Raw genomic sequence first — 26,723 nt, 5'->3', positions numbered from 1 at the left:
TACAGTTCTGACCTCCGTTCTACGTGTGCCGAAATCCCTATCACTAAAACACCAAAATTAAAAATTTTAATCCTGTAATGATAGGCATTGAACATAATGTTATATTTATCCCCTGGAAAAAGTGAAGAGGATGAGAAAGAAATATAAAATATGCAGAATATATTCATCATCCATGGGATGATTTTTTTATTTTTTTTTCACAAAAAAGAGAATAGAAGAGAGGAAAGGAGAATTTAACAAGAAAATCAAAATAATATAAAAGTATTCGTAATTTGGATCACATTTAAATAATTTATGGCACAAAGTACGAGGATTCATTGTTTTTCAATGAATGTAATACAGGACTGTTAAAATATAATAAGTTATCAGTGTAAAGATTACATACTCAAAAAAAAATACGGAAAACGTAAAGTATAATCTGAATGCAGCACAAACCTATTCTTAAATTAGGTACACATACTAGCCTAAATATGAGTTTCAAACGTATCGGATTCATGCATCTTTTCGGCATGTTTATGACCGAAAGTTCAGTGAATTGCATGCATACGTTGACATTCAAAAAGCCGAAGAAAAAAACTGAGTCTAGGAAATCATATTGGCGTGACTTGTTAATCTAAGATTTACGTAGGCGGTAAATGTTAATTTGCTGATTCTAAAGTAAATTACAAAGACTAATGTCCAAAATGTCAGTTTATTTTCTCCGTTTTTAATTTGTTCAACCTGTTTGCGAGAAATTTTGATAAGGACTTAGACACGGATGAGAAAAAAAGTTCGAAAACAGATAATGAGCTGCCTCGGTTTGTATTGCACACAGGCCACTTTCGGTTTCCTCAATTAAAGACGTTCAGCGTTCATTATGAATACCGCAGCTCAGTATCTGTTATCGAAATTCTTTCTCAGTGTACCGTGTGGCTCCTTCTTTCTCACCTTGTCTAGTGGGCCCATTCAGCAGTAGCGATTTCTAAAATTTGGCAACACTGTTTTTTCTCAATTTAAATGCATGTAAAACAATCGATTCATGGTGAGGCAGCTTGCCTCGCCTAGAATCGATATTTTTAATGGATTTAAATGGATGGGAAACAATGTTGGCAACTTGCAAAATCGCCTCTACCGTTCAGTTTATCAAAAAATGTAAATAAAAACTTTTCATAACTTCTGAAAATAAATACTTCATCGAATGAAATGTGGCAACATCAGAGAACTCATACGGTTCTCTTCCGCAACACGACATTAGGTATTTTTTTTAAAAATAATTCATTAAATTGGCATCACTTGCGTTCATTTGTGATGAGCCGTGTCGTGACGTCCATCCAGTGCGCTCCCATACATATAATCTAGTAAAAAATAAATAAATTTATAGCCTCTGTTATGAGATAATTTATTCCTCGTTCAGACTGTTCCTTCAGCTCTTTATTCATCGTTTGGCATCGTTCCCTCTGCATTGCAGATTACATTTTTGCTCTTCATTACTTCATTGTCGGTGTTTTTCCTTCCCGTCCACAGAAGTTCCGTGGGTTTCAGCATCAATACACAGTACTTCAGGTCCCACCAAGAATCACTTGCATTTCTTGGATGAACTATTTAACGAAGAATTGGGTGGAGTTTCTCGAAAGGGAGCGAAGTGGACATCAGCTGTTGCCAAGTTCCATAGAAATTTATTATATCCTTACTAATTTAATTGTTTTTTTACACAAGACAACGCACATACCATGTTTCAAAAATTTCAGGATTTTTTTTTCTTTTCTTTTTTTTCTTTTTTTGGGACACAAAGTAAATCCCCTGAAATTGTTAAGATATTGGTGCAACAGTCCTCTCTCATAAAAAATTGAACTGTCCAATGGAAGGCAATAGCTGTGGTTCTTTTTTAAAGAAACTTCACCTGATTCAGACTCTATTTTTTCTCAAATCTAAAATCTGTGTACGTTCGTATCTACGTCTTGCGTTTAACTTAACCTCTAACCGTCGTCGCCTGCTAACAGTCCTGCAGTGACTTGCAACTTGGATTTTAGGAAGACAGGGGGTAAAAGTAGATCAGAATTTTTCATTTTTTTTTTTAGTTCAACCTCAATCCAAATTATTCAGTCGTTGAGTATGGGCCGTTACGTAAAGTTTTTCGCTGGTTATAAAGAAATCAAACGAATTAGACAAACCAATATTTTTCCTAAATTTTGGTCAAATCTTTGTAAAACCAAGACTAAAACTACTATGATCAAGGAAAGAAGAGCTTTAACGAGTAGATTTTTTCGTGACGATTGAAGAAAAACTATTTCTTCCCAGAAATTTTCAGCATGATCATGCTTTGGTCGAGCACCTGTCTCTTCAGAATGCTTATTCCCCTTTTTTTCGTCAGAGATATCTATCAAAATAATTACATTAAATATTTTCAGATAAGATAGCGATAAATGATGATCTAAATAAAAAAATAACCGAGCATTCTAACGAAGAATAAAAATGACTTGAAATTTGCAACGTCACTAACCGATCTGATGATTCTTAGCCTCACTATCAATATCTCACCTTAAGTGTTTTCATATCATAATCAGTTCCAAAATAGACAAATTCGCACAAATAAACACTTGAAAAAAGATTTCGCACGTATCTGAGAATTCTGAATGTTTGGACACGAGCCCAAAGTGAGTACATCGAAGAATTAAGTTTCGTCAGAAACTTTAAGCTGCTCTATGTGAGGAACTAGAGCCACATACTCTGAGTATTATCAACCTCCATGCGGATGAAGCCTTGGTCACACGATCAATAAACTCGTCAATATGTCAAGGTCACTTCAACGTAGTCCTGTCAGACTTAATATTCTACGGGTAGCCAAATATTGATGGGCTGATCGTTACTTCATTTCCGGTTTCCGACAGCATCACTCGTTCGTAATTTTGTGATCCCTCTCTGATTTTCCCCGCTTTCAACAGGACAACTAGTTTGCTGACAGCAAACTGATTACAATCTGCCGAAACGACAGAAAAATTGGATGGACATGGAGATCAGAAATTTTGTTGGGCGTTTTTCTAGTAATTTCTTTTACCTAGTCTTCATACTCCTTGGAAAAACTGGGAATTCTTGTGTGTGTGTGGGGGGCGGGGGTGGCATACGATTTTTTCAAGAGAGTTCTGGAGGGCAAATAAAAACAACCCCACAGATGAAGTTAAACGCAATCAATTAATGTCAGCTTTGATTGTTTCACTTGAAGTTAGTCCGTTATGGAGCTCTTGCAGCCATACTGCCGTGCTAAGGAAGAACGCCGCATGAACCTTCAGACGTTGCCACATTTTCTTCAGTAAAACTTTAATTTACTGGGAAAATATTGAATTTTTTTCTTCAATTTTTTTAGACGATTTAGTCCGCAATTTCGTATAAAATGTCTGAAAATTTCAAGAAAAAACACGCAAAAAATACAAGTTCTCAAAAAATACATGTTTTATCCGGGACAATTTGGCAACTCTCGAATGTTCATACGGCGTTCTTCCTTAGCATGGTAGCATAAGAGGGATTCGGGGGGCGGGGGGCCTCCTCGAAAAAATTACAAAACAAAGAAATGAGAGGTTTCAATCACCTAGAAATTCACCACAGTGAAAAATGCCAAAGGATGTTTTAAATATTACGCGGTTTCTTCACAAAATTCTTTACATTTTTGGAAAGTGCAAAGTAGGAGGGGGAGGGGGGACCCGCAAGGCCCATCTAATATTGCCCGTGGTCAAATATATGAAGTAATATCAGCTCATAATTATTTTATAAGTCGCCGACGCAATTGAAGTAACTTGACGGCTGATAAATTTTCCATGTTTCTCGAGCTACTCAGCTGACATTTTTACCGTGTTAACATCCAAAGCTCGCTTTTTCACGAAGAAACTGCGCGACTTTAATACATTGACGCAAGCGTATTGATCATGAGACCACGGCGCACGCAGTTCTTCAGACTGCTTTCTCACTATCCCCATTGCTCTGCGTCACCACCGGTCTCTCGCCATTCAGCTCGGCCTGTATCTCCTGCAGCGACTTGCCCTTCGTTTCTATCACATAGAAATACGTGAACAAGAAATTAACGAGGCCAACCGCCGAGAAAATCAGGAAATTCGCGTACATCCCGATGGTCTCCGTCAAAATCGGGAACATCCCCGTGCTGACCGACGACGCAAAGGCCGCAATGATGGCGGTCAACGCCGACGCCATGCCTTTCAGGTTATTCGGGAACATCTCCCCTTGGTAGATCTTCACGATCGGCCCCAGTCCAAAGGAAAACGTGACCCCGAAGACTAAGAATCCCGCCAGAGGGAGCCACTTGAACGAGCTGACGTCGATATCGGTATTGTCGTTCAAATAGTACCATATCCCGGTCCATAGCATGGACACGAATATGCCCAAACTGGAGGCGTAGAGTAAGGGCTTCCTGCCTGCTTTGTCTATGAGACCCGTGCAGATCAGGGAGGAGAACATCCAGACGAAACCGATGATGATCGTACAATGATCCGTGGTTAGAGGTCCTAGTTTCGGTGGGAGGATTATGGAGGAGAAAGCTTTCATACAACTGATTCCGCAGAGCCTTTGCATCACGTCTAGTGTCTCGACGATGATGAAGCCTTTCCGGTTGGCTGGGTCTGTTGCTATGCTTGTGAGCTTTTGGGTGAATGTCTCGTCGTCCTTTAGTTCCTTATCGACGGAGGTTTGGATCGTTTGGAGCTCTTTCATGATTGGCTCGTCACCGCGTAGCCAGGATAGGGACTTCCCCGCGGCTTTTGAGTTTTTCTTCATGGCGTAGTAGTAAGGTGATTCGGGGCAGAATACGAAGAGGATGATGAACAACACCGGGAAGAAACCGCATATCGTCGCCATGGTTTGGATCGTTACGTACGGGGCGACGATGAAGGAGAAGTTGTTGCCGACGAAACTGCTGACCTGGAACAGAAATGGGAAAGAGATTTTGAGATGAAGACTTCGTCAATTGGACGTATCTCTATCAAACAGAACTAAGCGCTATAGCGGAAGAAGGGAGAGGGGGGCTTGGATTGGGGATGGAACCTGGCGTCGGGCTCATTCGTTCCTCTACTCGCAATGCTTTTCCATGGCGCTTAGTTCCGTTTGACAGAACTCGCTATCCGGGATTCTAAAATCCACAAAAGGAACTCAATTTGGCGCCTAGTTCCGTTTGACAGAAATACGTCCATTTGGATGAGTTTAAACGAACAGGATTTTTACCCATTTTCACATGAACCTTGAGATCTTTAAAAGCTCATGCATGACAGGGCTCATGGCAAAATAGATATAGTTCCTTTGATTTCAGTACGACCAACTGTAAGATATTTGTGGATGTTACCCAAGAAAGGTTTCGAGAGGCAAATAAAAAAAGTTTAACACACAAAGTCACTTAATAATTTCTCTAGTTTCACTAAGCTCCTCCAAATTTGTCATATGCAATTTTGTTGTTAGGCAAAATGTTTTTACGGATCTGGGTGTTTCCTTTGAAATTTTAAAACTACTTAGTGAAACACACGCACAAAAAAAAACCCATTATTTTGACATCATTAGCTTCGATAAAATTAGCACCAGAATGTTAAATTACCTTCTCACTATTGTGAGGATATTGACATCCTCTAAAATTTTTGGAAATTTTCTGACATTTTTCAAAGTACTGAAACTATTTTTGGCATCTCGTGACTACTCTTAGAATCTCATGAAATTCCTCCAAATCTATGAAAATAATCAACCTTCTATAAAATCTTTGGAAATGTATTAAAATTTCTCGAAGTTTCATGTAACAAACCTCATAAAATTATCCAAAACTAACCTGAAAGAACGATCCGAAGATACCCCTGACGTGGGGCTCAGAGATTTCGCCAGTGTAGAGAGGGACGACGGTCTGTATCCCACCGAGCCAGAATCCAGAGAAAAGGCGGGCGACCATGAGCATGGTGGCCGAAGTGCTGAAGTAAACCAAGATCCATGATAGCGTCGGAAACACGGCCAGGACCAGGAGAGTGGTCTTCCTCCCGATGAGGTTGATCAGGAACCCGCTCGGAAAGGGGCTCAGGATCGTGCCGTAGTACATGGCGTTCACCACCCACGCCTCCTCATGCGGGGTGAGATGGACCGGCGAGTCGGGCTGTCGGAGTTTCTTAAGGGTCGGCGCCGGCCAGCCCACCATGAGCCCAGCGATCAGACAGCCGATGGAACCTGGAACAGGAATTTTAAGGTTAAGTTGTCGGCCTCCTGTAGTGTAGCGGAGTGGTTGTAGCGGATGTACCTCTTTGATCGGGGGGTCACGGGTTCGACTCTCGGCCAGCGGGCTGATTATTGAAATCGATAGACAAAACAATAGACAGACAAGACCAAAAGGATACGGAAGGATCCTCCATAGGATCCCTCCCTTCCACCCATGTGGAAGCGGGTGGTTGCAAAAAATTATAAGCCCAACTAATTTCGTATGATGGTCTGAAGTTTGCAGCTAAAATAACGCAGTTCCGAGAAATGTATAATTATGAAGTTTGATGAACAATGGGCTGTGCTTGAGGCTTGAAGTTTCCGGGTTAAAATGCAATTTTATGCCCTTTTTAGGGTATTAAATGACTAAGCTAACCGAAATGTGCGTATATAGGTACCTACTCCAGAATATGTTTTGCCAGAAATTCACACTTAGAGCTTACCAGACAACTTAATAAGAATCAAACCCCTTTAAAGTTGATTACCAACCGATTAAGTTCCTATTAGATATCTCATAGGTAGCTGACATAAAAAGTAAACGTAGCTGACACTGACCATTTGATTCACCGCAGTGAGTCAAGCGTACAGTGATTTTTCCCCGTGGACATTGGTGTGTAACTGGTTATTAACTATGACCCAGATAAGACAGGAATATTTAGCCAATATTTAAACAATATTGTTTTGGTATTTATGCAAACATTGGACCAATATTGGTTAAATATTGAGCCAATGTTAAAATCGTGCACCATCTTTCCTTTTGGCATAAATACTGTGCCAATACTTTGGCTGAGAATACTGTGCCAGTACTTCAAAGGAAAGTATTTGGATATCAACATTGAGACAATACTACACCTATATTGAATCAATTTAGGGGTTCGCAGCTAGGGGATGGTGGAAAAGGGTTAATTGTGGAAATAATTTTAGAAACCATGAAAAATAAAAATAATGAAACCACTGGGATGTTAATGAATCGATTTTGCAGATTAGAAATTTTTCATCCACCTTGGGGATTGAACCCGGGACCTACCTAACACTAGCCGACGACCCTACCGATTGAGCTTCACCAGACGATGTATTCTGGTGACTTAAAACCGGTATTTAACGTCGAGTTGGACGGGCAACTAGGATATTTTCCATCTGCCTGGATTTGTCCGTGTATTTATTTTACTTTTTACTTTACTATATTTTTTAAATTTATTTTATCGTTTTACTTTGTTTTATTTCCTTGCTGACTCTATTTTTTTCTTCACTCTATTTTTTTTTTTTTCAAGCACTTCATTTTTTTTCTTTAATTATTTACTTCTTATTCCTTTACTTTGTTTTGTTTTACTGTAATTTATTTTAATACTTCATCATAATTTTTTTGACTTCAGTTAATTCTTTAAATTCATTCTATTCTTTAACCTCATTTAGTTTTTTCCCTTGTACTTTATTTTTTTCTTCATCTCAGTTTTTTTACTTCATCTCCTTGCTCCCTCTAATGTTTTACTTCAGTTTAGTCTTTGACTTCATTTTATCATTAATTTGATTTACTTCATTTTATTTCTCTTCTTTTGTCTCTGTTATTCTATTATTTCCACCATTCTATTATTTTATTTATTTTTTTCTCTTTAAATTTTTCATCGACATTCTGAGATGCATTTTGCATTTGATTGCAGTTTGATGTCTTCCTCATAAAGACTATGCAGGTGCGATTGCCATAATCTCACAGCTGCACAGCTACTAAGTGCAAGTTCTACAGGAGACCAATAAGCACACGAGATCAAGAATTTCTTCTTCAGTTGAATTTAAATGTTTCATTTGAAATTTGAAAAATAAAAAATAAACAACCAGATGTGAATGAATGATAACATTCTCATTCAATGATAATATTCACAACAGTACATGAACTACAAACGAAACAAAAAAAGAAATAAACTGAGATCACGCGCAAATACATTGAAAATGACCTCTAGAGGTGGAAATTCAACAATTTCTTGGGAGGCAAAAAAATATATATTATATTATATTAAATTTGACAACAACTGCAATAACCTTTATGAACAATAAGGTTGAAAATAATGGATAATTGTTCAGAAAGAACACATTTGAGCTACGTCTTAAATCTAAGCCTTATTATGTTTAATACTTTTCGTTATGGGCAGGCATTTAGTATGATGACCTATACCGATTAGGATATCGAAAATATTTTAAAAATATTTTGAATAGCAGTATTATTGTTTAAAACATTTTCGAAAGATTTTGAAAATACTTACCAATGCATTACTGTCTTTTAAAATGTTTTTAAAAGATATAATAAATATTTTGAATATAAATATTATATGTACTGATATTTTAAAAATACTCTCACGATATAAATTTTTACAGTATTGAAATACAAATATTTTGAAAATATTTTTATGATGTTTTGGGTAAACATATTATTTTTAAAAATACTAAATGATGATTCTTTAAATATTTTCTAAAAAAATAATTTTGATTATAATATTATCAAAATATTGTCAGTATTGTGTAAATATTGCGACAGTACTGACAATATTTGCCCAATATTGTAAAAATATTATGTCTTATCTGGGGAGAATCTATAAATAATGCAGGAATAATAGTGTTGAACACAGACCAAGATCTCCATAGTTCGAACTGATTTTTATCAGGTTGAGAATTGTATTCTGATGTCCATACAACATTTTGTGGATACCGTTTTTGTTTGTTATTTGTTCGCCATTTGGAGAATATAACCACACCAAAACAGGGTGACTTCCATAAAATAGTTCCTCCGTGCTTGGAGATCAAAGAGGATGATCAAGTTCAATGACATTGTGATGTGACAGTTCTCTTCTAGTGGAAGTGAAACTGATTCAGTCCAATTTAATGACTAATTTTAGGGTGACAAAACCGGTGCGACTAGTAACCTACCGGCAGACACTCCAAAATTACACTCCTGTTACACTCTTCGTTCGAGTGACTGTGCGTCAGTAAAAAGCTTCAAAGAATCAAGTTCGACGTGTAGCATGCAAGGAGTTGCAACAATTTTGATTGAAAGCTTAAGCCATCGAAAGCCAGCTACTTAGCATAGTCACCGAAGCAATTGACTTCATAGCACTTGAAACAAAATCATTACATAAGTTGTGCAAAAATCCACCATGCACTGTATGTCTGAGTTAGGTCACTTTTTGAGATTTACGAATGCGATAGAAATAACAATCTGTATTATTGTATTGGAGTTTACGGTTAGACGTTTCAAGTGTCCAGGTACTTGACGATAAAAATTATGAATGATTAATTAAGTTTACGTATGGTGCGATTGAGTTTAAATCCCCTCTTGAATCCTTCTCTTTATTATTTATTACATTTTTTATCATCTTTCGCACCTCTTTTCGAGAGGGGTAGACCCTTCACTTCTTCATCTTTGAAGTTGTCTTCCATTACAGTAGGGCTAATTCACACGTTCCAAACTCAGACAGGGTTATTAACCGTTGCAGTTGATTAATGCATTGATTATTGAATAATGCGCGGTCTTAAACACCAATCCCGGTATAACGGCAAAACTATACTTTAAAAATATTTTATACAATGTAACTCATGTGTTAAATCTTGACAGTATTTTTAGTTACTTTTTATATATAAACAGTTGTGACAAAATGGTTGTAACTGTTGCATATAATAATACTTGAATTGCAAAAAAGTAGTAGAGTATTTTCTTAAATATTTATGTTTAGACAATACAATGTTACAAAATCCCTCCACTGCTGTTTAATGTAAAAAAATGATTGAATAAATTTAAGTATATAAACCAGCATGTCGTTCAACATTTTCGCGGAAGAATTCCTAAAATTAATGTTCATTAGTTTCCCACCGAAAAAATGTTATGTCATGAGAAATTCGCGTAGTGGAAGTTATGACGCCAAGTAAAAAGTGTTCGATATGTAACGGCTAATGAAAAAAAATGGGTCAAAGTTGATTGACTTTTAGGGAGCAATTAAGAATGATGAACCCTGACTCTAGTAATGAGCGCGTAATAAATAGGAGTGTACTAAGATGGATAAATAATGAAAATTTGCTCATGAAGAAAAACAGAACTATCTATTCAACGAAAATGATTTATTTTAGTCTGGTCAGAATGTATGGTACTTTATCATTCTTGATCGTGTTAGTAGGTAATCACAGCATGCACCTTAATTTATCATTATTTTGATATATCTACCAATGTCTTCAAACTAATTGATACTTGTATCATTAATGAATTCCTGAATGCTGCCAAAAGAATTTGACGAGAGCAATTTTTTCACCAAGTAAACGTTAGTCTACCTCGATACAAAATAATTGTTGATTTCTCCCAGTTTTGCACACTTGAGAAAAAGACGCGAGCAAAAATCTCTCCAAGGATCTTGAGTATACAAAAACTGCACACAGTGTCCCAGTGGGTTAACGGAATATACCTCAAAATCAATCCTCTGTGTTAAAGTAAGATTTTCTTGTATAATTTAAATTTTTAATTTTTATTTTTATTTCTTTTTTTAAAATTATTTTCAAACAATACCTCCCTCGAAGCAACGGCGGCCCCTCTAAATTTCCTGAAAAGTTATTAACTTTATTCCTTTATCCAATCCTACACTTTCTTCAATAAATAATTGAGATTATGTAATTTTACTGGCACTTTTCATTATCATGCTTAGCAATTGGCTCTTAGTTGTTGCAGAAAGAGGGGGAATTTTGAGTTTTTGATCGTTTTTTGGACACTTTGTTGGCGCTTGTTAGTCCCATAGTTATAATGGACTTAATTTTCACTTTTAGCGCACTCTCTGCTCTTCGGCAACCCCTTGTATTTTGCCGATATAAGCCAAATTTTGCTGTTTCAGCTAAATATTTCAGTTCGTTCAAATAAGATTTGTCGAATTTTGGAAAAATGTTGAAAATTAAGTCGTCCCTTCTCTTTTCGGTGCAACGGCAGTAAGGTCTGATTTCTGTGAAAGGTTCCACATAAATTGACAGTGAAACTCCCAAACCACATACCTTGGTTTGCGACGTTGCAGAATTCCTAACTGGAGGAAATCGAGAACTGATCAATGTCAATTGTCAAAAAAATCCGTGATTTTTTGCTCTCTGTGCGAAGCAAATTAAAAAAAAAAAAAAAAAAAAAAAAAACCCTCAAGGAATGATGTTGATTCGTTCTCCTGTCAAAGAATAAAATAGAAGCAGAGGTTTTCAAACACAGCAAACGCGATACGTGGTTTGGGATTCTCACCGTCGAAATAAAACTTCAATCATCAGCGGAATCATTCAGTTCATTCTTAGATTGGTGGACTTTCAAAGAACACTCAATTTCGCAAAATTAATCGTTAGACTCATAACTATGTCGACTCATAATTGTTCTCTTTGGTAATACAACAATAAGGTCCATTTTTCCATGGACGGTCAAATACTTTCGAAAGGCATTCGATCTCTAAAAATCGGTCATAGGTTAAGACTCATATCTGTTCCCTTCGGTAACACAATAATAAGGTCCATTTTCCCTTGGACGGTCACAATTTCGAAGGGCATTCGATTTCTCAAAATCGGTCATAAGCAAGGCTCATAACTGTTCTCTTCGGTAACACAACAGTAAGGTCCATTTTCTCATGGTCGGTCACACTTTCGAAAGGAATTCGATCTCTGAAAATCGGCCATAAGCTAAGACTCATGGCTGTTCTTTCGGTAACACAATAATAAGGTCCATTTTCCCTTGGACGGTCACAATTTCGAAGGGAGTTCGATTCTCAAAATCGGTCATAAGCAAGACGCATAACTGTTCTCTTCGGTAACACAACAGTAAGATCCATTTTCCGATGGACGGTCACAATTTCGAAGGGCACTCGATTTCTCAAAATCGGTCATAAGTTATGACTCATAACTCTCTTTGGTAACATAATAATAAGGTCCATTTTCCCTCGGACGGTCACAATTTCGAAGGGCATTCGATTTGTCAAAATCGGTCATAAGCAAGACTCATAACTGTTCTCCTCGGTAACACAACAGTGAGATCCATTTTCCGATGGACAGTCACAAGAAACTAAAACTCACATATGATGGCAGCGGCCAGCTGCCGCCTAACACCGGGCGTAGCGAACATGCTTGACGAAGTAAGATGGAGGAAATCCCGTCGGACACATGTGCACCAGTAACTTGGCAGTTGACTTCCCGAGTCGGACTGATCAAATCGAAGCGCGAATGATCAGGCGTCGAGCGTAACAGCCATTAATTACTAAAAATGTCACAACGCAAATGAATGGACGCTCTAATTACTGAATCCTTCCCGGCGCGGCGTCCGCTCGCTCTGCCCGCAGCTCCTTACTCCAACTTAAGAGCACTTTAAAGTCGGGGCAAGCCGTCGTGGGGGAGAGCTGCACTCTTTTCAAGTGGTCTAATTGTAATGACTCTTAAAGTCCATGAAAAATTAAATTTCTTGCACCTTGGCAACGGGTAAACTTATGAATTTTGATCGCATGTAGCAAAAAGGAACCAGCGTGATTGCAGTGTTGTAGAAATTTTGCACCTACGTAATTATTGAAAAAATCTCCCAGAATAGGAAGAAATTTTCCCTTCCCACCAAAAAATTGTTAATTTTAAAAGGTTGCAGTAAACTGTGAACATTTGAATACTATAAGTACTTGTCATCCACCTTTCGGCCAAATTATCACATATCGATGGTGAAACTACCAAACCACGTATCTCGGTTTGCGACGTCGCAGACTTCCTGTCAAACTTTATTTTTTAAATGAAAAACTACATAACGTCCAGTCTTGGAAATTTCTGTGATTTTTCCTTTTCGTGCGGAGAAAATTCTGTGAAAATTTCAAGGAATGATATTGATTTGGTCTACTTCAAAAAAATAAAATGTGAGCGTAGATTTTTAAACACCGCAAACGAGATACGAGGTTTGGTAGTTTCACTGTCGATATGCGGCATGTGACGTTTGAAAATTTCCGCCGCCATTTTATTTTTTTACAGACAAATTTTTGGTTCAATCTATTTGAAAATTTCACTGAATTTTATCCGCAGCACAAAGAATTTTCAGTGAAATTTTCGGACAGCTTCGTTGAACAACTTCTCCGCAAAAGAATAAAATGACGGCGTAAATTTTGAAACGTCGCATGGTGCTTGTGATAGTTTGGCCGGAAGGTGACGATATAATTTTAAGTATTTTTAAAAGAAAATAAGAAGTTGCACGATTTTGAAAACCTTGTAATCGCGCTGGTTGCTTTTTGCTAAATGTGATCCAATTGTTAGTCAGATTACTCTCGTGTTTTTGACTGTTGTGTAGCGTTTTTGTCACTGATTATCACTTGCCAACAGTCACATCTATATTTAGAATTTTTAAGTCTGGTGAGAGTTATTTTTGGATGTAGAAAAAATGCAGACTTTACGAAGGAGATAGTACAAACTACCCAATATTTCAATGAGACGCGGACTTGAAAGCTCGGAAACAAGATACAACACAATGTTAGCAAAAAAGAGCGCTCCATTTCTAGGAACATCGAAGATAATGAAAATGGAGCTTGCAATCTATGTGGCACGACTTAAGATGTAACGAATGAAACGACCGAGAAACCCACAATCTAATGTTTAACATAGGAGACAGTAAGGTATTACTAGGTACACGGCGCGGCGTGAACTAGTGTAAAATGACAATTGATGAAAAATGGTGATTTTAATTTGGAGTAGATCACTGAGATAAAAGCAGTAAACATTCTGATTATGGATTAAGGCACAATTTTGGGCAAAAGTAATTAAAATTCTGGAAGCAAATGTCATTCTCTTTTATAATATCCATCAAACTGTAGTTAATTGAAAGATCAATCGACAGTATTGAAAATCATAACTCAATTTTCAGTCTCACGACAATGTATTGCGGTACCGAATTCGGTGCCATGCCATTATATTTAATCTCAAACTTGCTTTTTCTATGAATTGAAAGAATACCACTGAATATGTTCATCTACTGAGCAATTATTTTTAAATTATCAACGCTTGTTTTCAAATACTTAAGGCTTTTTGACAGTGATTAAATTGGGAGCATAATACTAGATTCCTTTCATGTATAAATTCGACTTATTGTCGGAGTCAAAGAGTTGAGCATTTTCAGTAAGAAAAAGTTTTGATCCAAGAGACATCGACTTCTTTTTCATAATCGACATCACGATTTCTTCACCTCTGCTCTTGATTTCGTTACAGAGACCCTGCCGTGCCCTGTCAGAGTAAAAGTGACATTTCGCCTTCAAAATGTAGAAATACCACAACCGTCTCATGCACGTAAATTTAAATTTTCGTCTGTTTTGGTAGGAAAATCATCGTCTTTACTCTTACAATAACCAAACTGAACGATTTAATGAAACTTTGTGATTTATTTACGAAACTGAAGGTCTATCTATTTTAATAATTATTAAGTTAATTTTTTAGTATATTTTAACAATTGTAGGCGCTGTCCCTCCTGTCTTATTGTTGGAGAAAGAGATCATGCAAAATTGCTTTAGGAACAATATGCAAATAAAAACGGTAAGAGAAGCGGCAAATGCAGGCGTGCGAAGCGGTGACAGTGATGCATAATTATGACATCCATCTGCCGCAGCAAAATAATTTTGCTGTCATGATAATGACGGATAAGAGTGATGCCACCATTTCATCAACGCTTATACTGCCGTGCTAAGGAAGAACGCCGTATGAGCCTTCAGGCGTTGCCATATTTTCCTTAGTAACCAACGAATTTACTGGGGAAATTCTGAATATTCTTCTTACAATTTTTCAGGAAATTTTGTTTCCAATTTGATCTAACATATCGAACAATTTTAAGGAAAAATACGCATAACTTTCCTCAAAAATACATGTTTTATCCGGGGAAATTTGGCAACACTCTTATGTTCATACGGCATTTTTCCTTAGCACGGCAGTATGCAGCCGTTCTAAGGGGAAACGTTGTATGAACATTCAAATGTTGGCAAATCTCTCCTACTACTACATATAATTATTTTTGAGAATTTATTTTTATCAAAAGAAACTTGGATGCATCCAAAGGTTCATAAGGCGTTTTTTCTTAGCACAATAGAATAAATCTCCTCCTCTTGTTAAGAGTGTGCCTAAGGCAGATTTAATGATAAATATAGAGGTAAACGAGCTCCATTAATTGCAACTTTGTAAGCTGTAACTTGACAACATACGTTTTCATTAAAAAACGGTCGAACGGTTTACATCGAAAATTTCAGCGAGTTTTTGTAAAATCAAAAAGAGAATCCACAAGTAAATTTTTGAGAAGAACCGTAATTTTCCTCTGCATTTTGAGAGTTACAAATTTCATGAATAGACCTTTATTTCCGGTCACAAAAAACTATACCACCCCCCTCTCAAGTGTATATACTTGAATCCTTCGTAGTAAAATTGGTTAGGTGTTCCGTTCCAGATTTTGGTCACACTTGTATACATAAGTCAAGATTTTATTTATTGCACAAATACCTAATCCATTTCTAGGAATAGAATGGCTCTCGAGAGGGCGGATTTTTCCTCTTGACAGCTCACTTAAAATTGAAGTACCGTCATAAAATATGATTCACCAGCGTCATATAGCCAACTTGAGTATGCGATATATGTATAGAAGAACATAATCAGCAGTTGCGATTTTACTCTCAAGTCAATAACCAGAGTAACCAATATGCGAGAGAAATTTAAATTCAAGTGAAAAAAAATCGATATTTTTTTGATCAGTCCATCTCTCCCTAAATCGATTATTCGTGATGGATTTGCAAGGTGGCTAGAAACTGTTACTAACTTTCGAGAATAGTCGTCTCTCGTTATTAGGTAAGACTTTTAAGATATAATGAATAAGTTGACTACTTGGGAAAAGCTCTCTATGAGGGGAAAAAACTTTAAAAATCGTAATGGTTTCACTTTGCCACGTTTTCTTCGTCGAAAAATTTCCGACTCATTTGAGCTAAGTCGAGCAACGGAAAGCAATTTCCAGAAAAAATCTGGCGCACTTTCCTCGTCAAGAGAGTCGATCGCACGTTTTTATGGAATTTGAGTCTAGTTTAATGCGTAAATCCATCTCACTTACGCATGGCTTTTGAGAAAAACGTTGTTGCATGTAACAGCAAAAGGGCAAAACCATTAGCAACACCCGTCAAGGATTAAAAATGCGTCAAAAGCATGACCTTTAACACTAAAAGGTGCGGGTATAAAAAGGAAACTCGAAACCGGGGTCTCCTAAGTTTCTGATCATGGGTGCTAAGATTAAAATAGTGTTCTTGTGCGCAACGCTTGCCGTTCTTTTGATTCAGGTACCATGCTAGTTTTTGTATCTTATACAGTTTTCTGTAAGGGAGGCACCGATGCTGCTATATATCCTTCCTCCGTAACGTTAGGGCACTTCTTATTTTGTTCGGAGTTTTAGAGATTGTTCAGCTAATGAAGAATCTACGAACTGCATTATCCTTCATATAAGGGGACTTTATTTACTTCAAGCTAGTTGAGAAAACCACACTTTTCATGTTTGTGAGGATAGATATAATACTAAGCACAATTTGCAGGTTTGAGGTTGAGGTCCGTTCCGACCAGTTTTATGAAAGATGTGCTCACCGGAAAATGTCGCGTAGATTTAAGATCCCCTGTACCAGGGCCGGATTTACCTACTTGCCGCCTATGGGCCGCCTGTATTTTTCCGCCCCCTTCTCATTCGTTAAGTGAACGTGCCGGTGGGAGAGGGGTGCATGAGACTCATCTACTCGTGTTGGGCACATTTTTTGTGAAAGCCCCCTAACAAAAGTTCACGGAAAATTACGCGAAAGTTAAGTTCCGTAAACTCATCCCTGTTTGGACAAGGCCTTCCATTTATAACAAACGAACGAAAAAATTATGAAAGAACAAACATAAATGTGGTTTAATAATTTTAACTTCCTTCGCCGCGCTGACCGCATTGTGTTTGGCGCAATGCGTGAAGTATTCATGCAGCCTTGTAGGCGCTATGCATTTCTCGCCGACCGCTGCTGACCGGAATGTTTGACGCAATGCGTGAAGTATTCATCCAGTCTTGTAGGCGCCATGCGTTTCATGCCGACCGCCGCGCCGAGGGCTTCCCCTAGCTTTTCATCTCAGTCCTCGTCATCATTGCCTTCTGCGCCGCTCCGCTTAAGGTCAAATTGCGTGTCTGGTTTCTCTCTTAACTCGACTGATGAAAGGTGTTGTCTCTTCTATCACAGAAAGACGACAAAATTAGAAATTACTATACTTTTACTCTCAGGAAATGAGAGATTTTATCGCCTTTTCTCCTTTGTAATTTATTTTCTGGATCCGATTTTTCCTACATTTTGCCGCCATAGGCCGCGGCCCATGTGGCCAGCCCCTTAATCCGGCCCTGCCGTGTACTAGAGCTTTCCACATGAAGTATAATTTTTTATCAAGATGAATTCTGAAGTTTCCCTGTCTGGAATTTTTTCCCTCGCCACAGGCAGTGCGCAGCGAAAAGGATTCGAACGAAGATGAGGTCAAACAGGATCTCGACAACCTGTTGGAACATCAGCAAGACCTTAGGAACAGGATCGAGGAGCGTTTGTCAGAAGGTCTCGGGTATATCAAAATAGCACGCGAAGAAATCAAGTCTGCCGATAGCTGCTCTGCAGGTAATGTAGTATAGCATTGTTTCATCAGAGAAAATGTGTACGTAAGTTTAAAAAAAAATATAATTTAGGTACTTAGCCCGACCCTCTAAACTGTGAGGCAAAACTCGCATTTTGATTTGCAACGTTGCAGGTTCCTCGTCAGATTCTATTTCTTTCAAAGAAAAAAGACGAACATTATTCCTCTGATTTCATGCCGTCTTGGATTTTGCGGGTTGCTAAGTTGGGGACCTGACGAGTGAGATCTACTGACGAGGTCTAAAAAGACCCAAAGCGTTATAGATCTGTCGCCGTGACCTCAACTTAATATTCCAACATAAGCTGCCGGAGCTGAACACTATCCCCATCTGTCTCGTACTGGTACTCATTACAGCTCAAAAAATATTTTTTCGGCTCTACTTAAAAAAAAATTGAAACTTTTTGGCTTTGTTTTCCCCGCGGAATGGTGGGGACGGACCCAGCACCATTCCTCCGCCTTGTTACTTTCAGTTCGGACCACTTTTAAGTGTTTTTTTCCTCATCGTTGGCTTTATCTTTAGTGTACAACAGACCTATTGATCTCTTGAACGCTAGAGATGATTTTGCTCCTCATACTTATATATGTTGGAAATGTATCCGTTTCCAATTTTATGCTTAATTTTTCCAGTGCATGATTCGTTGGGTAAAGTTTTGGCTTTTTTGCGTGAGGACGAAGAGGACTGTTCAAAAGAAACTCATGAAGCCATCTGCGAGAACTTGTGTGTGCTATTGAAATACGACGAAACTTACGAAGGCGAATGCAAAATTCTTGACACTCGCATTGGTGAAGATGTGCTAAAAATGAGACAGGTCAGTCACATTTCTCAACGACATCAACTTAACAGACAATTAATCCAGTTGAGGGCGTTTCGTAATTAATTACGCAATGCGCTTTAATTTTTAATTCAATTAATTTTTGATCCAATGGCGCAGTGCGTGAAGTATTCACGCAGTCTTGAAGGCGCTATGCGTTTCACGCTGACCGCACTATGTTTGGCGCAATGCGTGAAGTATTCGTGCAGTCTTGTAGGCGCTCTCCGTTTCACGCTGACCACAATAACCGCACTGTGTTTGATGCAATGCGTGAAGTATTCGTGCAGTCTTGTAGGCGCTGATATGTGTTACATGTTGATTGCCGCGCCGAGGGCTTCTCCTTTTCATCTCAAGTCCTCGTCATCATTTCTCCCTAAGTCGCGCCGTTCCAGGCCAAATTGTTTGTTTGGTTTCTCTCTCAACCCGACTAATTTAAGGTGTTGTCTCTTGTATCCCTGAAAGACGACAAAATTAGAAATGACTATACTCTCAGGAAATGAGAGATTTTGTAGCCTTTTCTCGTTTGTAATTTTTTTTTCTAAATCCGATTTTTATTAATACCTACATTTTAAAAAATTGCAAATTTTTGCCGCCCCTTAGATTTGCCGCCATGGGCCGCGGCCCATGTGGCCACCCCCTTAATCCGGCCCTGATATGCACAGTACATTACGTGCATATAGTACGTACGTTATTTTTAAACTGAGCCAGAATTTATAGTTCCTTATCGCAAAATGGAGTCCAACTGATGCGTGTTGCGAAAGAAATTCGCTAGAGAGTTTCTGCAAATCAAGTTAGGTTTCCGAAACCAGTCGCTCAGTTAGCATCATAATGACATGAATCTGAGTGTTGACTTTCAAACATAAATTCTGCACCATGAAGGAGATAGCAGAGTGGGGTTTCTAAAGTGTAACGTTTGGTGACAATAACGTCTGAGAAAAGTTTTCCGCATTTTAGGTCAAACTGGACAAGAACGATTCGGCGGTCTGCAATCTGGTCAAGGAAAAGAACGGAGCCTTAAAAAAGCTGACCAGGGCAAGAAACGCGTACCAGAGTGATATAGTCTGGAGTCGAGTAGTCTCGAGGAAAGCCTTCAATATCATCCACAACGGTCTCGCGGTGTTGAAAAGGGTGGATGTGGAGTTAAAAGGAGGCCAAAAACGTCCCGGAAATCTCCGAGAGTCAGCACGGATCGTCGAGGCAGCCCGTGATCTCCGGGATAAATTCAACTGCTTCCAGGATGACTGATTAGTCATCCTGGAGGTCACCAACGAGATCTATCGGATACAACTGGAAAACTTCGGATATAAGAGGAATACTCGTAGGGGGAGTATTTACTACGTCTCACATTGGATCGAATCAATTGGAGAGGTCGGACAAAATTTGGAAATTTGACAAGCTTATAACTCCATTTATACAAAAACTTGAGGTTTTCAAAATGGTTCAACTGGTTTCCTCGTGAGATTTTCTGCCAGAGGCACTCCAAAATATTTAAAATGTGACGAAATAAACATCAAACTTTCCAGTTTTAGTCAAAAATTTCGTGTCCTACTTTTCTGATTGACTCGATCCACTGTGCATCTCCACACTATGTGATTTTCTATACTTGAAGATAAATGAGACGACAATACTTGCCCTACGTAGGTTTTTTTGTACAAAGCGTAGAATGATCATCAGATTTTAAGAACTGAATGACTTAGAGAAATCCTAATTTGAACTTTTTAAAATACAAGTTTGTATGCAAGTCAAGCCATTTTATTTTACACTTTATACCTTACAACCTTTTATTTTTTCATTGTATCTACAATATATCTAAATTTTTCTTATTAATCAGACAAGTAAGGACTCAAAAATGATGTTATGTCATCGATATCCCGCGGTGCGAATTTTATTTGGACACATGAAAACAGATCTTCGTGATGAGTGCGATTATACTGATTTGTTACTTGTGCTTACAGGCAGTTATATCACAGATTTGACTGCACTCAATCGTTAATAGCACAAAATATCAAGACGGCATGATGATACCCGCTTTGGATGTATCATCGTCTCATAAAAACCAATAAAAAATACGTTCTTAAAAGAAACTACGTATCACCGAACACAAAATTTTACTCGCCATTTGAATTCAATTTATGAGGAGATTTAATTTTTGAACTTGCTACTTTTTTGCATGGAATGACACATTTTTTAAGTTTTCGAGTAGTCTTCAGGCAGACGATGGAAAAATTTTTTTTTCTTTCTTTTTTTTTTACATGCTAGGTTTTAAAATCGGCTGATTCAAAGATACAACTCTCTGAGATCGGTCAAGGAGAGGGAATTCTCATCCCTAGTTTTGAATTTTAGGTGTCAATCACACTCTATAAGAGTTAGGTCATGACAAAATGTGATCGTTATGCGATTGGTATGTCCCCAAAGTGTGGGTGTAAAACCAATCATTGTTAGCGCAAGTAGTTTTAAAGTTCAATCTATCAATTTGAACCAAGACCATGGAATTTTCATCGCGCATGCCTCTGCCGTGTTGTGCATGAGTTCGTGAGCTCACTATCAGAGGAAGAGAGCCGATGTCAATTAGCCTTCAAATCACGCAAATACCACATCACATGCATTAATCCAGGTTTAGAATCCATCTGCTGAATAACAGGCTGCATGTAATCTCTTGAAGACTATTTCGTTGCGGTGATCTAGCTGAAAATAATTGGTAAGAGCTTAGTTCTTTTGATCCTTGTTCCTTACGGGGCACTATCCAAAAATTATGTATCCCTCGACAAGGATCACACAAAATCGTTTTCACTTTTGTGACACGGGACCCTTAAGAACTTTAACTCTCGTAACACATAGACAGCTCTCAAAATAGCGAATCTTGCTCATTTATTTCGGGGCTCAACATGCAAAGCGAGAGGAGGAAATTGCGAAGCTTCAATAAGGTCCTCCTGTTCTACATTATAATTTTTTAAAATGTATTTTTCCCTAAATCGGAAGGGAGCTGCTGTGACAGACGACAGCTGGAGTTTGCCAATATGTTCTATGTCACTCAACCATGGAAGTGACTTGAATTTTAAGTACTCTCGCAACAAATGAAGAGGCTTCTAATGCGTTCGCCAACATGCAGATGCAGGAACTAGTCTCACTAGAAATGAATTTCATACATCAGCATTCAAGCTGACAACAAAATTTATGAGCGACTGCATAGGCATTCTGCACAAAATTGATACCATTTTTTGTTTTAATTTTACAAAAATCTTTTTACACTAGGAGCATTAAAATAAATTTTAATAGAGAAATTGCAAGAGAATGTTACTTTGACCTCACATCGTTACTTTATTTCAAAACGTTGAAAAAACGTTTGTAAGAAAGTAGATAATGCATGAAACCTTAAAAACAGTTTTTCGCAGTAAAAACCACATTTTAATTTTTTTCCCGTCGGACAGTTGTAGTCATGAGACATCCATTTGTAGTTCATTGATGTAATTTGCCGCTACTGTCATCATTTGAGGAATTACCGGCGATTGATAAAATTGACGTGTAGTTGATATTAGAACTGAAGAGGCCACGGTGACTGGACAATGACGATCAGACACTTATATTCACGAGTGAAAAATGAAAATACCGTGCACTTGAACTCCGGTGGCGGGAACATAGGTACTTACCGCGTGTAAGTGTTCATTACTCATTGTTTATTTGTTTCAGTGATTTTAAGGCTGTCAAAAGTTTTACACAGAAAAATTAACAAAATCTTCGTTTGTTCTCCAGTATACCACTCGTGACGACTTTCGCACCTGAATCAGTTCTCAAGAAAGCTTCTAATTGAGAACAGATACAGAAAAATTGATTTCATAAGCACCAAATACGCTCGATTGTGTGTAATTGTATTTGTATACAACGTGCGTTTCCCAATGCGCAACTGATTTTGATGTGGTTTTACCTACATAATAGAGCACATGCCGTTTTATTTTTTACACCATTTTAGATCTACGGCCATTACATACACCGACTCTTATTTTTTTTTGTCAGGAAGCGTTAGTTCATTCTAAAAAAGCATAGCTTCTATTAAGTATGGTATATTTTTCGCGCATATTAGTCAGACGCGTCTTTTTGGATTATATTAGCTGGCTCAAATCATGAAAAAGAACAATCCCTGCTAATGCCAAAGGTGTCCTTATACTCTCGTTAAGTGTTTTTCGAGGTGTGCCTTTCATAACCAAAATTGAAGTTGTGAAGCTTGAGTCAAAGCTTAAATAACGAGCAGAAATAATGTTTTCTCCGGTAGAATCTAGTCTAAGTTTAAAATATTGTATGGTTGTACCCTTTTTATTCGTACACATATTTTAGGCACATTATTCTCCTATGATACAACTGCTTATTCTTACTCTGGTAAAAAATTGGCAGTAGAATCTGTGTTCCAAAATACCATAGACCTACAGCCGGCAGTAAGATTTTCAATAGCTTCTATAGCCGGCTACACAATTTCTTATAGCCTTTATAGCCGATGGCGATTAAGCAACAGCCAGGCGATAAAGTGTATGCTAAACGTTACTAATTACGGATGCTAGGATTTAGTGAATTTTTGCAATACTGCTCTCTTTTTGGGCCGTAGTATCTTGATTTATTTTGCGAGGAAAGCTCCGTTCTTTTGATGGATGCCTGCCATTACTAATATATCAGAGCGCCCTCAGTTTCGTATGATACTGTGCAATACCTCTGGTGTGAAATAGTTGCTTCAAGCGCCGTGGCAGGCGGGCAGCCATCGCGAAACACGCATTGGCGCCTACAAACCTAACAGGGATACTTCACGCGTTGCGCAATGCGTGGAGTATCCCTGTTAGGTTTGTAGGCGCCAGTGCGTCGCCGCTCCGCTTTGTGTAAGGCTCTAATATTTAATCTGGCGGAGTCAGCGTTATTCAACTCATGATTTTGAAATGTTTGCACATCCTGTATGGATTATTCTCATTTTAATTGATGAAAAAAAATGTGTGTTAAAGGAAAATATAATGTGTGTTTTGTAAATATTAAGGTGGTTCCGTATCAAACTTAAGGATTTTCAAAGCATGCACACGAATTTCTACACAATTTCTTATAGCCTTTTATAATCGATGGCGATAAAGTGTAAAGCCCGGCGATAGGAATTATAGCCCGGCTGCATACTTTTTTATCGCTTCGTATAGCCCGGCCGTATGATTTTTTCCGCATTCGTCAGCCAGCTATATGATTTTCTGTAGCCTTCTTTAGCCGGCTTTAAGAATTCCTACGGTATTTTGAAACGCAGTTCTTATCGCCAATTTTTACCAGGGTACAGAATTGGGATAAGTATGATTGAAAAGAGCATGACGCGATAGCCCGAATCTCAATGGTCACGAAAAACATGCAAGTATAAGATTTAATGCGAGAATAAGCTAAAATTGGTTTGAAAATATGGTTTTTTTACATTAATTGTTATTGTATTTTAATTATTATTTTTTTTTCCACTTACATTCGGGAGGTACTTAAAATCCTGCGATAGGGTCCCATCCTCCAACCCATACTTAACAACCAGCTGTAGCTCAATGCAATCAGTAATAGGTTAGCCGCGCACCCAGTAAATCTACAGGGTCATTCAAAAGTCACGCACCACTGGCAACGAGGGGGTTGGCGATTTGAAATTTTTGATTGCACCCTGCCACCCTCTCCCTGAAGGGGTCAAAAACTGGAAAGTACCTAAAAAAGTTTCCCTCTCAATATGGGGGAAAACGTTACAAACCGCGAATCAATATCTTAATTGGACGTATTTCTGTCAAACGGAACTACGTGCATTAAGGCATGAGCCCTGAGACCCATAAGAATATATGCATAGCAGGGCTCACGTCATAATGCACATAGTTCCGTTTGACAGAAATACGTCCAATTAGAACTAAAGTTTTGGCCAGTGGTGCGTGACTTTTGAATAACCCCGTATCATAGTGTATTCTTTCATGGTATTTTATTCTTCTTTTCGGATAAATTTCTGTGTATCCTGCCAAAATACATGAAGTTCGTAACATGTGACTGTCCAACTGACCATTTAACAACAATGACGAGCATCCAAATCTCATATCATGAATGGAAATGCATTTCACCGCATGACAATAAAGAGCTCATCATTCTAACACCACAAGGTCAATCAATTCATTTCGACACCACGAAATATTTCCGCAATGCTGCCTACGTCTAGCGTCGTGCGTGAATCAAACTGAATGGGAATTGCACTCCGGTGTTTTGCGAGTGATAACCTCCTTAACCTCTAATGATTACGCTTTCTTTATGTGGCTGGAGTAGTTTTTTGGCCAATTCTCTGTGAAAAGTATGCTATCGATAAAAATGTTAGAGCTAAAGTATGAATGTGTGTCACAATGTCAATAATAATGGACTGGGTGTGCGCACATTCATGTCTAAAATTATGCAGGAATGTATGCTTTGTCATACCCGCTAGATCATTGCATGCATAATTGTAGGATCTTAATTTGTGTTGCTTCTTCAATCGGATTTGAAAAGGTGAGAAGGATCAAATGAAAATATAAGGGACAAAATACATGGTATCTGAACCAAATGAAGTATTTTTGAGCTTTTAAGAACCGTTAGTATACCACTGATGCATATTGAAGAGCAAATTACTATCGGGGAGCCATAACTCGCCGTTTTCTGAAGAAATAACACATAACTCCATTCAAAGATTGCAAAACTTACACAAGCAATTCAAGTTTTTACCAGATTGTGACTGTGCAATTTCACCCTAACATTTTACTCTTTATATCTCATATCAGGGCAAAAGAAAAATCAAAGAAAATGTTTCGTCAGATACACACACCTCAGTTTCCTAATGAAAATTGATGAGAGCAAGGGGTACTGCTGCCGTAAGTTCCAAAAGTAGGAAGCTTTGACTTCGGTCACCGAACCCGGAATTAGGACGGTATGTTTGTCAACAACTCTTGATCATAACCTCGCATACTTACAGGGTTTTTTTTTTTGAAATGATAAACTCTCGCACGAATACCTTTCTATTGATACATCAGAACTTTGAAAAATCAGTTTTTTCAAACCCAGTCTTTTGATATAACACAGTGGATAAGAGTAAGTTTTTAGATTTTTAAGCTAAAACTGTGCAAAAGGGAGGCTTAAAAGTATAAAGCCGTCAATGTTTTTGCAAGTTATCTGTGAAACACCCAGAACCACTTTAACAGAAAGGAAAATCTATTTTATGAATTACCAATCTATTAAAAGACACATTTATACTTTTAGCAGTCAGCGATAGTTTTACTGAGAGGACAGAGGAAAGTTTCTATTATCAACAAAGAGCCCGAGTATTACGATGTCGCCGCATACAATCTTCACGGAAAGATTTTATAGCTTTATTATCAATATCGTATTCACTGAACTGGGATGTGTTCCAAACGGCCTCTAAAAATCTAAGGAATTGAGGTCAGTTTTGAGAAGGGCTTTCTGTTGCTATCGCCAGAAATTCCGATATAGTTGTTAACTTGTTCACCGATTATTAGAATCAAAAGGTACTACATGCTGATTACGTTAGTAACATTTTCCCCTTAGAACAGATTTAAAAGGGATGGATCTTTTAAAGCCTGAAATCCTGAAAATTGTTTCAAAACGTCGTGTTGAAAAGAAAATGTCATTTAAAATAATGCACAGACTGCGTCAATTTCTTTCGTGATCAGCAATTAACTATTTTTCATGGTATGCTTATTTTTACATTACTCGGTTCATTTTGCGTCCCAGAAACTTTCATGAAATTAAGAGAGTGTGATGATACGACATAAACTTACATGTTATCGCAGCGGCGAACTGTCGCCTGACCCCGGGCGTGGCAGAAAACATGCCGAATAATGTATTGATCGATACAAATCTCGAAGAGGCATGGACGATTACAACAGCTCTGCTAACCTGTATGTCACCACTCGGAACAATTACACACTAAACACCTCGTCAAGACGCTAATGTATGTTTCAGACGCTTCCGCAGACGAACGCAACGCGACACATGGGTTCAAGCGCGTATGAATCAGTGTTAACTCATTTGGCCCGTAGC

The 26,723-nt window shown here is 38.0% G+C and overlaps 2 protein-coding genes across 3 annotated transcripts; one reads left to right on the top strand and one right to left on the bottom strand.

The window, feature by feature from the left end:
- Window positions 1–262: 262 nt before the first annotated feature.
- LOC109031099 (facilitated trehalose transporter Tret1) lies at window positions 263–26,723 on the bottom strand. Of its 2 annotated transcripts, none has more exons than XM_019042432.2 (3): window positions 26,462–26,723; window positions 5,792–6,177; window positions 263–4,902 (listed from the first exon to the last, which is right to left on the bottom strand). In XM_019042432.2, exons 1-3 carry the CDS (start codon window positions 26,511–26,513, stop codon window positions 3,922–3,924), a joined length of 1,419 nt encoding a protein of 472 aa, XP_018897977.1. In that variant the 5' UTR covers window positions 26,514–26,723; the 3' UTR covers window positions 263–3,921. The 2 variants fall into 2 exon arrangements, with proteins under 2 accessions (XP_018897977.1, XP_018897978.1); XM_019042433.2 differs by lacking the exon at window positions 26,462–26,723 and adding an exon at window positions 12,265–12,491.
- On the top strand, window positions 16,389–20,420 carry LOC109031100 (uncharacterized). The gene is made up of 4 exons (XM_019042434.2): window positions 16,389–16,508; window positions 17,675–17,846; window positions 18,490–18,671; window positions 19,629–20,420. The coding sequence occupies exons 1-4, from the start codon at window positions 16,449–16,451 to the stop codon at window positions 19,917–19,919; spliced, it is 705 nt and encodes a 234-aa protein (XP_018897979.2). The 5' UTR covers window positions 16,389–16,448; the 3' UTR covers window positions 19,920–20,420.

Source organism: Bemisia tabaci, chromosome 3 (assembly GCF_918797505.1).
Source record: "Bemisia tabaci chromosome 3, PGI_BMITA_v3".
Taxonomy (NCBI): domain Eukaryota; kingdom Metazoa; phylum Arthropoda; class Insecta; order Hemiptera; family Aleyrodidae; genus Bemisia; species Bemisia tabaci.
This window is presented reverse-complemented; position numbering and strand designations above follow the sequence as displayed.